At 32.2% G+C, this 17790-nt stretch overlaps 3 protein-coding genes across 3 annotated transcripts in view; 1 reads left to right on the top strand and 2 right to left on the bottom strand.

Annotated features, from left to right (window-relative positions):
* The window catches only part of LOC132741004 (uncharacterized), a 152264-nt gene that overhangs the window by 95015 nt on the left and 39459 nt on the right, over positions 1–17790 (bottom strand). The gene's annotated exons all lie outside the window — the stretch shown is intronic.
* The window catches only part of LOC132741019 (multiple epidermal growth factor-like domains protein 11), a 54242-nt gene that overhangs the window by 31138 nt on the left and 5314 nt on the right, over positions 1–17790 (top strand). The window lies entirely within an intron of this gene.
* Positions 865–7002, bottom strand: LOC132741016 (multiple epidermal growth factor-like domains protein 11). Its single transcript, XM_060729091.1, has 5 exons — positions 6845–7002; positions 5237–6640; positions 4861–4954; positions 1976–2049; positions 865–1305 (listed from the first exon to the last, which is right to left on the bottom strand). Exons 1-5 carry the CDS (start codon positions 6894–6896, stop codon positions 1187–1189), a joined length of 1743 nt encoding a protein of 580 aa, XP_060585074.1. The 5' UTR covers positions 6897–7002; the 3' UTR covers positions 865–1186.

Raw genomic sequence — 17790 nt, 5'->3', positions numbered from 1 at the left:
GTCTTTTCTTTCATACACATGTTAATGGAATAATGAACATTGGCAACTTTCAGGTATTTTTATTACTTTTGCCGATGACGCAGTTATATTTGCTCACGATAAAAAAATCCCTACAGTCAATTTTAAACGACATAGAAGAATATGGCAATGTATGTGGCTTCGTTTTTAATACCATCAAAACAAAAGCTATGCTTTAAAAAAAACGCCGTACTATATTCTAACTTTATCTGTACACCAATCATATAGAATTTGTAGTTTCTTTTGAATATTTGCACGTTTTTTTACATAAAATGGCAACTGGAACCGAACACAAGAGCAAATAGCCCAGCACGGTTCAATTTGTTCATTGTTTTTAACGAACTTAATTTACCAGTGTCTAAACAATGTGATTAATTCGATTCATTGGTAGCTTCTACGTTAACTTACGCGGCTAATCTGGGATCATCGCCATATGAACACATCAGCGGATGCTTCGGAATTCAAAATTTCAACGTTGTTTGCAGTATTCAGTAACGTCGTCAAACAGCCCAATCACACCAAGCTGTAACATTTTTGATTTTGTCGTTTTTGACGTTTTTAGAGATTCTCTATTTTCTCTATTTTGCCAATGACGCTTTCTTACAAATACTTTGCCTGCTAGCACACATCTCGAGGATACCAAATAGCTTCACAATCCACAGCTTGTGGTTAACGAATAAATAATTAAGAAGCGCATGATCAGAATTTTATAATGACTACCCACATTATACAAGCTGTTCGATAAATGCCTTATGAATTTGTATAGTTTATACAAGAAATGAATTTATCAGTCCAAAGCTAAATATCAGTAATTAGATTAATAATTTATTCATAAAAGAAATATCGAAAAAAGTGTTTATATAAAAAAAAGCAAGTTTTCATTTTCCGTGTTTTCACTGTAAACAAATATTTTTCATTGCAATGAAACATATTGGGCTACTTTATTTTAGTTCAGCAAATACACAAATATAATTAAATTTGTATTGCAATATAATTTGGCTACTTTTTTCAAATATACAGTCAAATTATAATACATGTAGTATGGTAAGTGCATGACATACATTGTAGAGAGATATAACAGTTCCTCAGCATGTTTTTATATTCTAGATATTTCTGAAGTGTTCCACACATTTTAATCGGTTTTCAACATCTTCAGACACGATCATGTTTAATAAAAAAAATTCATGTTGTCATATTTAGTTTCCGGTCTGCTGTCAATGTCTGATTCGTTGTACGTCTCATTCGTGTACTGGCCTGCATTCTTAGTCATTTCCCGTTCCTTGTTCACTTTAAAGAAATTGATAGAATACTTACAATAATTTATTTTACATATATATACATACATAAAATTTCTCAGTTTGTTTGTTCAATCAATTATCGGTCTTTGCACTCTTTTCACGTCTCGTATTAACTTGAAAACAATGACATGAAAAATATCAGTGAAATAGCTACAATGAGATATATATAAGTTCGAATGGACTTTTGTAGAAGTTTTATAGAAATAGACTGGCTGGCATTTTAGTTGTTGCCCTAGGATAAACAAAGTCATGTTTTGAAAAAAGAATGTTCCGTTGCCTGGTGTACGAAATGTACATAAATTTACTTCTTGTCTGAGAAGACAGGATACATCCAAAAACTTACAATTCAATCTGACTTAAGTTCATATCTATTTGTGTCTTATTTAATGCATAGCGTTATTTGCGTTATTGGAGAGTTGTTTTAGTCAGATTCCTTACCATTGTACCAGAAAATACTGAAAAAACGCAACATTCATATAAATCTGTTTGATGCATTTATTGGTTGGATTAAAGTTAAAACGTTAATTATTAAAACCGTTTAGAGTAAATAAAGTTTTAAATGCTTGTAGCCAATCTTTAGAACAAACACAACAAGATATTTATACCTTCAACAGGTATTTTGTGACTGATTATTAAACTTAATTGTAAGACAATATTACCTCTGTATGACACTGTATTATCTTTGTTATTCTGATGTTGTGCAGTAGTTTTAGTTGACCTTCGCCTTCTGCGACTGTAAGATAAATGTTATAACAATATTTTACCATGGATACCAGTGCAGACAGAATATCTGGCCCCGAAGCTAAGTGTTAACAGAGAAAACGAGGATGTGTAGAGCTTTTCCCGAACATTTACCAGTGAGCCGGCTATTCCGAACTTTATTTATTATAGCCAGTTTTTGCTTGAAACATACATGTAAGTTTTACCCGAAAAAAAAGAAACTACGAAAACTAATAAACATATTCAGCACTTGCCTCGGTCATCATTAGGAAACCTGTTTGATATGCAAGAAATGTTTTGTCATTTAATTCCAATGAGGGTAAACATAATGAATCTATTTGATACAATTGATGTGCTCTGTTTGAATAATCAAAAATAGATAAAAAAAATCCAATAAACGTACGCTGGTTGATATTTTTAAATAAATCCTTTAAGACTCCATTATTTGACAACTCATGAATCTAACACATATTTACATGTTGCTTAATATCCAAACTTATATCTATGTAATATTTATTGACATTATTTTACATTTTCATCGTCAAGTTGAGCTGTATTTGCTATATAAATTTACTGTTTGAATTGTGATTGATTAACTTTTAATTATGTTTAGGATAAAATTTCAATCTACCAAAAGTCTCTCCCACGCTTTTTATATATTGCGCTTTACACGTACTTTCCCATGAATATTTATAGAAATTACCTTCGTCGACGTCTATGGTTATTCATCGTTCATATGAAGTAAGTTACAGAATTTAAAGGATTTTTTTTAAATGCATGTGTTGTACTTAAAAAGTTTGTTTGAACCCATAGACGGATCCTGGCTGGCTCAAGCAAAAACAATTCTTGCATATCAGACAGATTTTTCTACTGTTTACATGGGTGCTAGAAGAAAAAACGTGTAAGACTAGTCACGTGCCTTAAATGAAGTCATTTCCGCGCGCATTTTATAAACATATGCTTCTATCAAAAAATAGTTCTACATGAAAATATTAGTTTTCGTAATTCATTACTAAAATATGGTTTCTATGTAAAATGCAAGAAAAAGAATGAGACACCAACTGCCGTAACAGACCGGAAAATCAAGCTCTCTGGTATTTGTTTAGCGGAAACTCGGCAAAGTCTCGTTACCGCCTCACAGTGACCGTCTAGCTAGATATTCTGGTCTGAGCTAATTTTGCAATTCGTCAACTCCTTCAGAACAGATGAATTTGTTAACAATTAAGGCACAGAGAGAGAGATAAAAAAGTTTAAGCAAGAAACAAAAAAAAACGATTAAAACATATTTAAATTGTCTGATTTTAAGAATTAGATTAGTTAGACACTTGTTAATGTTTAACCATGCTCATCTTTAGGTGAAAATGTTTTATCGGAGAAAATCAAAATCTATTCATTCTTTCTGAATAATTATGTCAAATTTAGATTAACAGGCTGACGTGCGTGAAGCTTTATTATCGCCGTTCCTGGACAGCGATATATACAATTGACAAGATTTGAACAGTTCTACCTGTACACCGCCGGCCTTTAGCCAATCAAAGCAAATAATTCGATATCACATGATAACAAAATTGACGTAAAAATCTTCAATTAGGGATGCTTAAAAGGACACGCCAAACCGCCATGTTTTGTCGGGTTTCGTTTTCGTACAACTTAAAAATACTATTATCAATGTAAGAACTCAGTACCAGTCTTAAGTCAAACACAGTAAATTGCAATATCTATTTTGCTACATGTCAAATCTGATAAGAGAATGTACTCTTAAGAAGGGTATAGTTTGTTTTCTTTTCAAAGTTTGCATTTAAAGAAAAGAAACTTCATAAATGCTTTTTCCGGGCGAGTTTAATACTATAATAATTGCATTATCCCTATAATATAGCAGATCAGTTATAGTCCGTTTCAGAAAAAAAATCGCAAAGTTTTACATTCTGACTCAGAACAAAAGAAAAGTATCTCAGAATCTAAGCACGTCTAGACGGAATGATAGATTAAATCAAGTATTTTTGTTGGCTTTATGTGTAACCACACATAATTAAGGTGTTTGGCAAGAAATGAAATATTATTTCTACATTCATGGCTGAACGGCGATTCCAAGCATTTTTTTAAAGTGCTTATACTTGTTTCATATTACAGTTCAAGTAAAGTTAATCATTTCTTTCAAGAAACTGTTCTTTTAATGACACTAAATTATATTAGGCCGCTTATAGTTTTAAGAGTTTAAAACAAATATACTTTGTGTGAAGTCGGAATATGTTAATTTTATATTTACAAAGAGACAGTGCACTTATTGTCAATATATATCCAAACATAAACTTTGAACAAATTGCATATTTAATATCCTACAAAATGTGACAGGCATGATTTTATCTATATATTGCTATTTCGAGGTGTTTATACCTGGGAAGATCCGATTTATATTCACCAAATTTACCGAACCTAAACTTCCTTTTAGATTAAGTTATCGATAACATTAAAGTGACATTATGCTCATCTCAGGGTATATATGATATCAAATATCATTTTTTTTTACATTTTACCAAATCTCCTTTCAATTTTATAATTTACTTTCAATGAACGATATAAAAAATCTCACTTAACAAATGGGAATTTCTATAGTTACCTATCGGAAATTAGCATGTCACGCTCAATTTAAAAAAGATTTGGGCATTTCTATTTGTGCAGATTTATTTCTATATTAAACATATGCGAATGTCAACTGTTAGTCAGTTACCATTATAGCATTCATTACTTTGAAATATATAGTCAATTCAGCTCATCTCGACAATGAAAAAAAAAGAGTATCATTTCCTCTTTAATTTAGACTTACTTTATCCTAAAGGAAAGGAATACGATTACCAACAACAGTATGACGATGGAACAAATTATCAGTACAATACCAACAATCAGCAAGCTGTCATTGTCTAAAATAAAATAAAGCTAGTTATAAATTAGCCGTACTCCATAATAAGATGACAAATAAAAAATACGAGTATTTTGATAAAAGAAAAAAATATCCAGCAGATGCAGAAGAAAAAGCGACAACAGACTTTTAAATACTTTATGCTAAATAATTATAGATTATTACTTAACAACTCTTTTAATCATATTTGATCATTTTTATATATGCGTATATTATAAATGCATCTATTATATAGTGAAGTGATCACTCAAAGTAACTTATACTGCTGCATGTAACTTTTTACCTTTTGCTGCATATGGTGTTACGGTCATCATGGTCATGGCCGAGCATTTGTCCGGAACACATTTACCAGAAATAGCGTTACAGCAGCGACACTGGCCTGGACAAAGTAAGTTGCATTCTTTCCCCCAAAATCCGGTCTCGCACAACGTACAGAGGCCATCATCTATGTTGCATTCCATACATTTGTCAGGAGAGCATCTACTACGGCAGTCGAATCCCCAAAACCCAGGCTTACATTTGGAACAAAGCCCAGGGGTAGAATAACGGTCACAACTTTCGCAATTTTCTTCTGAACATTTATTTTCACACCTAGTTCCCCAATATCCTGGCTTACAATTACAGTAAAATTTGTTTAGAAAAGCATCTTGTACATATAAAGCATCTTGTACATATTTATAATTACAGGCACCTGAACTTTTGTCGCAGCTTAGTATGCAGTTCGCCGGACATTCCATCTCGCAGGAAGAACTCCAATACCCGGCGGTACATTTGGTACAAATCCCAAAATCTTTACTGCATATTAAGCAATTTTTCCAATTACATTTATTTTCACAAAATGTACCCCAATACCCATGTTTACAAGTTGAGCAAGCGAACCCTTGTCTTCTGTTACAGTACCAATGTGAACATCTAGATGTTTCACATTTTATGTTGCAATGTTCGCCTGCATAACCCATCTTGCAGTTTTCACATACGCCTGATGAAATATCACATTTTTTGTCAATACAATTGTTACATTGTCTCTTACAGTCTGTACCCCAGTAGCCTGCTTTACATTTTTTGCAAATTCCTGTATTTACATCACACCTCTCGCAATTATTTAGGCTACAGAGGTTAGAGCAGTTTGGCCCCCAATATTTGTCCGGGCATAGCACACATTGCCCGTCATTTTTATCACACATTTCGCAAGTTCCTGTACATTTCTTCTCACAAAATCTACCCCAAAATCCTGAAATACAATGAGGGCAATATCCAGATTTATAACAGCTACCGAAACAGTTCGGGCATTGGTTTTCGCATTTATACCCGTACCATCCATCGTGACAAACAGGACAATTGCCATAGTAGTTCGAACAGGAGCTTCCCGCACACCCTGGTCTTAAACTGCAAGGCTTTTCACACGACTTTCCATACCAGCCATCTTTACAATATAAACATGGATGTTCGGTAGTGCATTTGCGACAGTTAATGGAACATGATGTGTAACATTTTCCATTGTATTGGTCACATCTTATACACTTAAAAGGGCATGGTATATCACAATACTTTCCTTGGTAGCCATTTATACATTCGTAACAAATACCAGTTTTCTTGTCGCAACCATAGGATGTACAAAAAGCTGGACAGGTGCTCGTGCAGTTGTTTCCCCATTGTCCACTATCACAACTAATTTCTTCACATCCAACTGTCAAAAAATGCATCAGGAAAGAAGATTAAGTATTTGTGAATGTAGTGAATGTAATCTTTTTTTTCAAAAGTATAAACATGTTTTTTTCAATAAATAGAAAAAAACATATTGTAGCTTTACGTATAAAATCATTACTTTTCTCATTTAAAAGAAGAAAAAAAAATCTTTTCAGAAACGAGTTAAAAGCAGATATCAACATACCTGTAGTCAGATACATGTAGATAAGTAAAAGAGGTATTACTTTACAATCCATCTTATAGGTAATATTTTGTATTTTCAGTGAATATTGTTAAATAACTGTCACAAACTGAAAACACACGACGGAAATTGATGAAGCGTGTAAAACTATAAAACATTAAAACTATCCAATAAACAAGGATGTTTCAGTACACAGTGCATTAAATATCGTTAAATCATTTGAAATATATTTCCTGGATATTAATGAACGAAACATGGTATAAAGTCTCAATTTATGTCATTAAATAACTTGTAAGTATCATGTCCTTGAATGTTAAATATCCTTCACTTAAAACCACTAACCCAAGTTGCTGAGGGTTCTAACCCCGCCAGGACTTTTGTTCTACTCATAAGCCCGCTAATACTTGTGATAGCGCACAGAGGACCAGCTGAGGTCCTCTTCCACAGGTTAAGCTGGAAAATTACCATATGTCTTTGTGTTAAACAGTTTTATTTGGTTTGTGCGTCTTCTTTTATTTGGGGACCATACGCCGCTTTCACGGAATGGCACGACCATGTCATGTTGAAGGTTTCATGATAACCGCCGTATGAACTCACCTGTTGATGTTCTAAATCAGAATCACACCGTTTTTTGTTTAAAGATGAATTTTGCTCGGTGGTAGGGGGTGGAGACAGTACCTTGCACTTTCCAGTACCGTCCATGAACAGGCTCATATCCAGCGAGCCTGAACATTTCAATTGTCGTATTGGGCTTTCTTAAAGCTGCGGTCTCAGTTATTCCCGGCAGAAAATATTTTATTTTATCTTCTGTTTGCTTCTTGTCATGAGATTCATGATTTTCATAATATTTACAATTCAAATATATATGACGGGACAAATTCTATATATTAATCTGTAAACTCCTTTTTGTTTTGAGAATTGTGGTTTGTATGTATTTTGCTCCTTGTCATTAGATTCACGATTCTCAATTTAGATATATGGCGGGAAAATTTCTTTATATTTGGTAAACTCCTTGCCACGAGATTTGTGCTTTTCATGTTTTTTCTAAGGCTTATAGCGAAAAAAGAAACTTGTATATAAAGGTTGTACTTGTATGTAAGGTTTTTGTATTTAGTGATAAAGGACTGTTACGAAATACATTAAATGATTGGATTAAGTTTTGTTATAAATAAGTTTGGAATTAAATGATTTAAATAAAACGTTAAAATATTTCTTGTATTAGAGTTTTTTTTATTCTGTGGAAATAAGATGTATTGAATCAAATATCAGTGTAGAATTGGCATTATTATTCAGTCTTATATAAAGGAAATATAAAAGTCGACCACAACTGGGATGATCCAGGACGACCCTGGGTGAAATTATTGTTGCAATCACACTTTCCTGGCAGCACTACGGTAATTCTCAACTAACCACCCAGGATAGCTCCGGATCATCAAGGCAGAGCCCAGGTGAAGTAACGGTTCATGACGGTGTTGCCCCGGTTGTTCCCGGATGACGCCGACAGAGCCCCAGTTGATCCAGGCAGAGTCCCGGCAGGGCAGAGGACGATCCCGACAGAGTCCCGTTGGATTGAAAATGCGCGAAAATGATTACGTTGGTACATAATTTTCTGTTTTTTGTTTGTTGTGTTTCCAAACAGTATTTCAGTCATATTGGTGGATAGTTTCCTAACCATCGTTCTTGGAGAGTTACATCAGTACAAGACTACCTTCCTCCGTACTAAATAACCAAAGCATCTCCCGGGGATCGAACCCACGCGAGAGAGGTAACTGGATTAGAAGTAAATGGCCTCTAACCCATCTACCACGGAGGCGGTTTAATAATATCTATTGTTCCAGAACAGTAATTCATAAATCCTTATGTAAAACTGGACAGAAGGGAAATTGGGAAAGGTTTTAATACAAACAAGTGCAATCATCGCTTTTGTGTTCGGTTTAGTTGCCATTAAATATAAATGGACTTGCAAATATTTAAAAGAAACTATATATTCTATATGATTGGTGTACAGATAAAATTTAGTGCGTTTTATTTTCAAAAAGCATAGCTTTTGTTTTGATATTATTAAAACTGAAGCCCATATACATTGCCATATTCTTCTATGTCGTTTAAAATTGACTGTAGGGTTTTTCGATCGTGAGCAGATATAACTGCGTCATCAGCAAAATTAATAAAGATAAATGAAAGTTGCAAATGCTCATTTTCCAATAACATCTGTATTAACATTATTAACAATATCGTTTAGAAAAAAAAAAGATGCTCTTTCCTTCACTCCAGTGCTTGAGTACAGTGACTTTATAGCCAATACAAATTTTGTGATAATATTTGGATTCAAATCAACTCTTTCAATTCTGTCGAACATTTTTTTCAAAAACAATAAAGGCTATATCAGTTCATTTCAGCGAGAGGTTTTGAAATAAGAGCATGTATATATAAATACAGTCAATTGTTGATTTATTCTTTTGAAAACCGAATTGATTGTTAATAAATTTATGAACAATATGCAGTCATTACCGCGGCTTTCCAGAACAGTCAGCGCATTAAGTCTTATACGTTTATATTAAAAAAAAATGACATTTATAACCACCAACTGTGGAAGAAGGTTAACAATTTCTATTGCTAAAAAAACTATAGTTATCGTTGCTTATTAAACTACCATGAACAAATTATTGAATTATTATCTGGGTTGCCATCCTTCGACATTGGCAAGGTGTTTTTAGAAACATGAAACTGTAGAACGCTATTCGGAAATTAATAATCAATTTAAGCAGTACGAGGACTTTAAACGAATTAAACCACATATTAGTAGTTTTAAATGTAACATTATTATGTTCCGACATTTCCTTTAATCGATTTGTTCACCTTGATGTTCTCTTGTTTGTAAAGCCGTGTTTTGAAGCGAAGCATGCGCATCACAAGAGTTGTTTACAGGTTTTAATAATTTTAGGCTTTCAATGAAATGCATTAACTTCAATTTGTTTCGAGAAAAAAATGGATGTCGCCATCAGATATAATTAAATGTTAATTTCAATAATATATAAATAACGAGAACTCATCCGTTTAATTTATCTGTAAATTTTGCATATATTGTTTAATGGCTGGGTGTGGTATTTTACCAAAGCGTGAGAATTGTCATGACCACAAGGCGGATATCATCGCTCACTACATTGTAACAAAATTATCAATGTGTCTATTTACTAATGAGCTAATTGAAGATGATTATCATTTTCTTCTTGTCTGCCAAATATATCGAGAAATAAGGAAAAGAATACTTAAAACTATATTTTTGCAGGTGGCAAACAATTAATAAATTTATAGACTGATGTCTACAGATAATGAAAGACAACTGTTATTTATCAAAATATATATCTTTTTTAAGGAATATTTTAGAAATGATACGAGAAGTAATCATATTTGTATGAGGATATAAATTTACTTATGTCAAAAAAGTTTATACATTGTGTGAGCTTCTTCTTTATGCAAAAAATTATAGATGGGTAATGATATCTCGTGTCATTTTTCGCCTTATGTCAATTGTATAATATGGCTAAAAGTATTGTTATTCTTATTGCTAAAAACATGTTGTTGTTGTTGTTGTTTTATAGCAAGATAGAATAGCATAATGGTAAAGTGCAGCGTTCACATGCAAAAGGTATGAAGTTGGAGCTCACCTATTTCTTACACACCGCGATGCATTTTTTTCCAATTTTGAAAAAAAAAAATGAAAAAAGCAACGAATCGGAAATACCTTGTCCAGTGAAACCGAACTTCACATGTCATGTCTGGAGTGTTTTTGTGTTGATATGATATGTCAAAGTAAATATACTGATTTAGAGGAAATAAAAGAAATGATAATCCGAAAAAATCAAAGAAAAAGACAATGAATGTAAATGAAGAGAAATCGTTGTGAAAGAGGAAATAAAAAATAGGTTTAAGTTCGACTCGAATTCTAGGCGGAAATAATAGTGACACTTGTTTTTGTTGTTTTTTTTTGACATTCCGTCCAACTCCGCCAAAGACGGACGTAAAACACGTGCGGTATGGCTGAGTGGTAAACGTGTCTGACTAGTAATCTAGTCAGTCTAGTCTAATCTAGTTCAAATCCCGTCCGTTAGAGGGCAAGTCGTTGTTTCCTTGAGCAAGAAACTTAACACTCATAGTTCAGTACTGGTTCTATAAGCTTTTAGTTTCCCATACAATCAACCTGAAATATATTATGTATAAACCAAAGTGCTTTTACAGTGACAAACGAAGAAAAATAGTAAGTAAACAGAAGGAATACTCCAGTCTTCAAGTTTTGCATTTAAAATGGGAAGGTTATTATCTTAGATTGACTTTCTTTGAAATTCACAGTAATGACCTAAATAAAAGTTAATATTTCATTGGTCATTTTAACCAATTACAAGCGCACATGACAGAGACCGTTTACGTATTTGACGGTAGGCACATGTTGAGCTTTTCATAGAATCTTGGCTCTTTATAGATTTTTACCTTTTACCATTTAATAATTTAATTCAATGAAGGTAATAATTTATTGTAAATTTAGTGTTAGAAATATAATATTCAATACAAAGTATTGTGCTGCATTCGAAAGTTCGTTTGAAAATGACATGTATTATTTATGTTGACTGCAGGCAAAACATACTTGTAAGTCACTTTGTTATGATATTGTTTATCTTCTTAAAACAAGAGCGAATTAAACGTGAACAGAGGCAACACCATATTGTACATGAAGTATTCTCGAGTAAAATATTTAATTTAAAATTAAAATAATTGAAAAAAGATAACAAGTCCATATTATTTAAGAACATCTGTTTGCTGCACCAACTCACTTATTAACAAAAGTAGAAAAGATATATTTAAAAATAAGTCAGATAAATGATTGATCTGCATTATCATAAATTGTTATTATTCCCTTTTCTATGTTTTCAAGAAAATGTACCAAAGAAATTGTACTTCAAAATAAAACGTACGACATCTCTTTTAATTGTGCACGTGAATCACGTGTGGGTTATGTTATAAATAAAGGGAGGTAATAAGAAATTTAAATTTCTTTTCTATTAAGTCTAACACGATGTTTTCAGTAAGAAGTGAATGCAAATATTTTAAAGATTACATATAATACGTATAAACATTTGGAGTACACATTTAACATATTCTTGAATGTTTAAAATTGTTTTTGAAGAATAATTGTATACATATATAAAAAGGGTTGTTACAGCCTTAATCACAACATACAGGTTCTTTAAAATATATTTTTTGTCGCAGCTAAGTAATACAAACGAAATATAAAGTACAAAACTACCGGTATTCGGGAAGAAATTCATTTATTGCTAAAATAATAAACTAGTAACTAGTATCGGCCCATACAATAATTAGATTAAGCGTAGAGTTTCAACATTTCAAATAAAAATATATATAAATGATTTTATTAAGTCTAAAGAATACTTAGACAAGGGTTTTTTTTTAAACCGACAATATATAGCTTAGATAAAAACATCAAAATGTCTTGTTCTGTTTGGGGGAATGTTGCTCTTCATAGATGAATTTTACTTGAACAACGATGCAAGCTATCGTCCACGCCAAAACACCTGGTGTATTTAAAATAAAAGATGTTTGCTCTTATCTCGGCCACAATCGTATTTTCAGGCACAAACGGCGCTTTAAGTGGAATACCTAAGTTCGGTAAGCTAGACAGCTTCCTCACATAAATTAATCCAAAGTTTCTTAAGGAATTTGAACAAACGGCGTTAAAGAGTAGGTGGTTAGAAATTAAAGCCTTTTTCCACTCGTTAATAAGAATATTAAGAGAAAGAGATGGAAAAATTGAAAGAAGGTTTGAGAAAAGATAAATAAATAATAAATCTGAACAAAAAGAATTGAATTAATACAAATCAATAGGGTAAAACAGTTGAAACTTAAACAGCAGAAGGATATGGAACAGATATTTACGGATGAAGAATTGTTTGATAACAAAATAAAGTATTAAGAAGACAATATTTTGGCGTATACGATAGAAGAGTCTAAAAGGGATGAACCGAAGTATTAATTTGTTGAGGACTCGAGTCACAAAAGATAAATATTCCAACGAGGGCATTATATAAATAAAAGGGACTTTTGAGAGAATTAGAATAATAAAAGAGAAGCTATACCGCATATCAATATATAATTAATCAAAGCGGGTTAAGGCTAAAACTATTGAAATTGAGTGCATCATTGATCACATAAGAAATAATATAACGGCTTATCTGAATAGAATTCTCGGGACTTGGTGCGTACGTGCGCCTTTGTAATAATCTTATTGTAATACATGGATTCGATTACAGATGACTTCAACTTTAAGGGGAGACAGACCCCAACACATTCATCTAGAAAAAAAATCTGGAAACAAAGTTATCCCTCGGAAGCATTAATCACAACAAAATAACAAGAGAATTGCAAACTAGGTTTGATTGAGACTGAGGGATAACAAATACGTGCAGCATCCCTTACGCGAGCGGTACTCAATTCTAAACATTTAATAGTTCTGGCATCAATGATCCTGAAGGACCAGAAAAATATAACAACACAGAAGTGAAGTACAGGGCAACTTTTTACAGCTGCAAGCATGACTTTACATTCAGGCTTCATAATCTCTAATCGCCTTTAGAAATTTCATTTTATTTAGTTTTGCCCATTGTTTCTATCGATTGTGGTAAAGTCATTCTTTTATTTGGGGACCATAATATGGAGGGCGTTCGTTGGCTAAATTCTTGACACGTAAATTGTTCCTTTTGTTCTTAATTTAAGGCTTCCGCTTTTAAATATCAAGTTTTATATAGATCATAACATTGAAGACTACAACAAATTTACAAGTTCGTATCTTTTATTGTATATAATATATAAGCAAGTTTGCACACCGATAGATATCAGTCTGTACCTGAGACAACAGAAATGTAAAACTCGAATACAAAAAATATAGTTTAAGAAAACGTGTTTCTCGCTGTAGAACTACAAGAATACGTTTACAGAGTAACATGTTTAAAATGACAGATATAAAACCTCCTTTTGTTCTATTTTCCCCTGTAAGGTCAGTCGTTTAGATATATATGTAAACTCGTTATATAAAAGCGGGATTCTCCAATTAAATGTTTGAATTAGAGGCATAGCATTTACTGTGCACACATACAATCCAAAATGCTAGGCATACACGTTCGCATATTCAAAAGTAATTTTCAATAGGAATACTTTACATGTCTTGAATTGACGAAACGAACACCCTCCATAACCATAAGCAGACTTTTATAAAATGGCACTTACATGTCACATGGAATGTTTCATGAAAATTGTTTTTTAACACAAAATTTAAACTTTCACCATTTTCGTGTTAAAACGTTATAGAGAAGCCGGCGCTAGATGCGTGGACAGTTATTTGCACTATCAAATAACGTCTATTAACAGGCTCAATCACACCAAACCTTTAACATTTTCAATTTTGTCGTTTGTTTATTTTGCTAGTGACGACTTCCTAGATTTACCCACAAATACTTTGCCTGCTAACAACCATCTGGACGATGTGGTATATGTTCACAATCGGCAGCTTATGATAAAGATAAATTATATTTACGAATAAACGAATATAAAATGTTGTCCGTAAAAATGCTTTATAAATATATACGAGGGTCAGTCATTGGCATACTTTTTACAAGAAATGAATTTATCAAATCCATCGAACATTGTATGAACGCTAATTTGATGTATAATATTTATACTTTAAAAAAGAAGTATAAAAGAATAATGATAAAATAAAATGCATATATTCTTTCTTCGTATTTTCACTGTAATATAAATTCATTGCAGTGAAACATATGGAACTACTTTCTTCTTCATTTAACCAGTACACAAAATTAAAGGAAAAACCTTCCGAATCACAAGATCAAAACTAAAAAAGTATATGATAAAAACAAAGTTCAAGTTTTTAACTTAGCTCGTGGTATAAATCATCACATCTCGCTACTGCCACTCATGACATTTATATTCATACAACCCGATGTAAATAAAATCCTGTATCTATAGGAAATAATCTGTCATATCCTGTATTCATGTTAACTGTTTTCTATGACTGAACATGCAAATATAGATGCTATCTGTCAAATGAGTATTAGTTGAAATATTTATGTACCGATCTAAAACTTCCTAGTCTTTTAACGCAATAATTCATTTCAATAACTTCTTAAAAGATATCTTGATTAATGGCGTAATGACAAGACTTGTCAAACCTATGAAATATAAATTTTAGATATAAAACAAACGAACCTACAGTACTGTATTTTTCGCTTATTTCTTTCGCGTTATGCAAAGCGCATCATAACATCTAGTTTATTATGGAAATTTATCCCAAATGTTTTTCGAGATATTTATGTAAACTTACAACGAAATATAATTTTGCTACTTTGAAAAAAAATTCAGTTACATTATCAAAGTATGGTAAGTGCATTTGGGTAGATCTAACAGTTTTCTCAGTATGTTTCATATTCTAGAGTCGTTCGTGTTATCATAGTACGATTCCGATATGATGCCACTGTCATATTCGTTGTTGGCCCGAAGGTAACTGTAACAGTAAATCTATATACATGTAGTAAATAAAGCTCAACATAACAATGAAAAATAACATAGTATCAAATCAATAAATAAAATATAGATATAAGTAGGAATATTTAGTAACTTGTAGATTTGTGTCGGATTCATGCGTTGTCAGAAAATAGAGTCTCAAAGGACTTGTTTGTACAATGGCAAAAACAATTTTTGCATATCAAACAGGGTTTTCTAATGTAGACTGGGCAAGAAAGACTCTTAAAGTACAAAATACATTTATTAGTTTTCGTGGCTTCTTTCTCCTTGGGTAAGATTTAAATGAGTTGTATCAGCAAGCTCTGGCTGTAAAAGTTAAAGACGGAATATCCGGCTCACTGGTAAATGTTCGGCAAATTTTATTTTGTAAGAAAACTGACTAAAATAGCTCTTTTATAACGCTTATAACGCTACGCACTAGGTAAGACATAAATAGATCTGAATTTTAGTCAGATTAAGTTGTAAGTTGCGGACTAAAACTTGCCCTCTCTGACAAGAAGTAAATAGAAATTTCGTACACCAGGCAGCGAAACATTCTTTCGTTCAAAGCATTGAAGTAGTATATCCTGGGATAACAACTAAACAGTCAGACAGTCTATTTCTATAAAACGTCTGGAAAAGTCCATTCCAACTAATAGAGATCTAATTGTAGCTATTTTACTGTTGGTTTCGAACATGATTTATGTTTCAGATCCCTTATGGAAAGGAAAAAGTGTTTGATTTTAATTATATAATTATGATACCACATATCAGATATTTTCAAAAATTGATAAAATTAAAACTACATGGTAAAAGGATTTTATATTTTGCAAGATCAACCAATATACTTTAAAAAAAATGAAAAATTTTGAAAACGGCCCCCTCAATGTGGTAATATTTAGGGATATTTTGAATAAGGCTTTTTACATAGGAAAATGGTCAAATAAATGCTTAAAGTGGGTGGGTCGGGTAACATTTTTATACATATTAAAAACACTTTGTTTAGAAGAAATCATTTTGCTCATGTTATTTGTTACCTGAATGCTATTATTTGATTCTTAACAATGAACAATAGTTAAACATTTTCCATACTGATGATATAGATTATTAATAGTGTTTCCCCTTTTTCTTAAAAAGTGCCCTTCAAATAGCAAAGTTTTAGTTGTTGAAAAATATCCATAGCTCTTAAACCTCACGATATATTTTTATGCATGCCGTTGACTTTAAGGCATATAAATGTCCTATGTTGTCAAGTTAACAGTTCTTTATAGTTCCCATTATGAATGGTTTACCTTAAAAAGAAAGTAGTCCCATAATTTTCACAGCAGTAGAAATATATTTTTCAGTGAAAATATGGAAAATGAAAACATGTAAATGCATAAATATTTATTTCTTTTATACATATATTATATATGTAATTACTTATATTAAGCATTTTACAAGTTCTATGGATTTGATAAATCTATTTCTCGATGTAAAAATATACACATGACTGACCATTATATATTCATAACGTATTTATACGGATAAGTCATAAGTAATGACAAAAACTCTACCGATGTGTTTTATTTATTTATCTATTTATTTATTTATTCGCTTACATTATATATCGTCAGCTGTCTTCTGATGAAACTTTACATTACTCTCCTGATTTTTGCTATGAGCCTATGAAGCTTAAATATTTGTGGGTAAATCTAAGAAGGCGTCACTGGCAAAATAATGAAAAACATAATCTCTAGAAACGTCCAAAATTACAATATTGAAAATGTTAAAGCCTTTGTTTGATTGAGCCAGACCACTGACAATGGAATAAGCAAAAAAATGGCATTTTCCTATCCCGTTTAATGGAAATATTATCTGTACCAATCCCGTTATAGTCACATTTTGCTTTGTCGATTTCTTTCCAAACTACCAGTAGTTTCGTACAATTGTGTTACATATGTGCTCATGTCATTACATTGATGGCTTCATAATATTTGAAAACTTAATACAGTCATGACACTCTGATATATAATTGTTGGATTGGGCGTTAAAATAAGATAAACAAGATCAACAAGGAAAGGCGGCGTTCAGTGAACGCAACCCCCATCCGACCCAGTAACAAGAGTCAGTGGCAAGGAGCCCAGGAGGACCCAAAGCAATTAATAGTTAAGGCGCACCATGACAAGGACATATGGTGACTTTCAAGTTCAACCGGTGGATAAGGACCTCGAATATAGGCAATTTAAGAACAGACACATGACTTAAACGGAATTCCTAGCGGGATTCGAATTCTTAGCGGTTAGGGTCAAGTAGTTTAAAGACTTTTACCACTCGAAGATTAAATACTTTCAAGAAATATCAATGCAATAATGAGAGATTGA

The sequence above is a fragment of the Ruditapes philippinarum genome, unplaced genomic scaffold (genome assembly GCF_026571515.1).
Source record: "Ruditapes philippinarum isolate M1 unplaced genomic scaffold, ASM2657151v2 ctg204_1_1_1_1, whole genome shotgun sequence".
Lineage (NCBI taxonomy): Eukaryota > Metazoa > Mollusca > Bivalvia > Venerida > Veneridae > Ruditapes > Ruditapes philippinarum.
The sequence above is the reverse complement of the archived record's forward strand: the minus strand, read 5'-3'. Positions and strand labels throughout refer to the sequence as shown.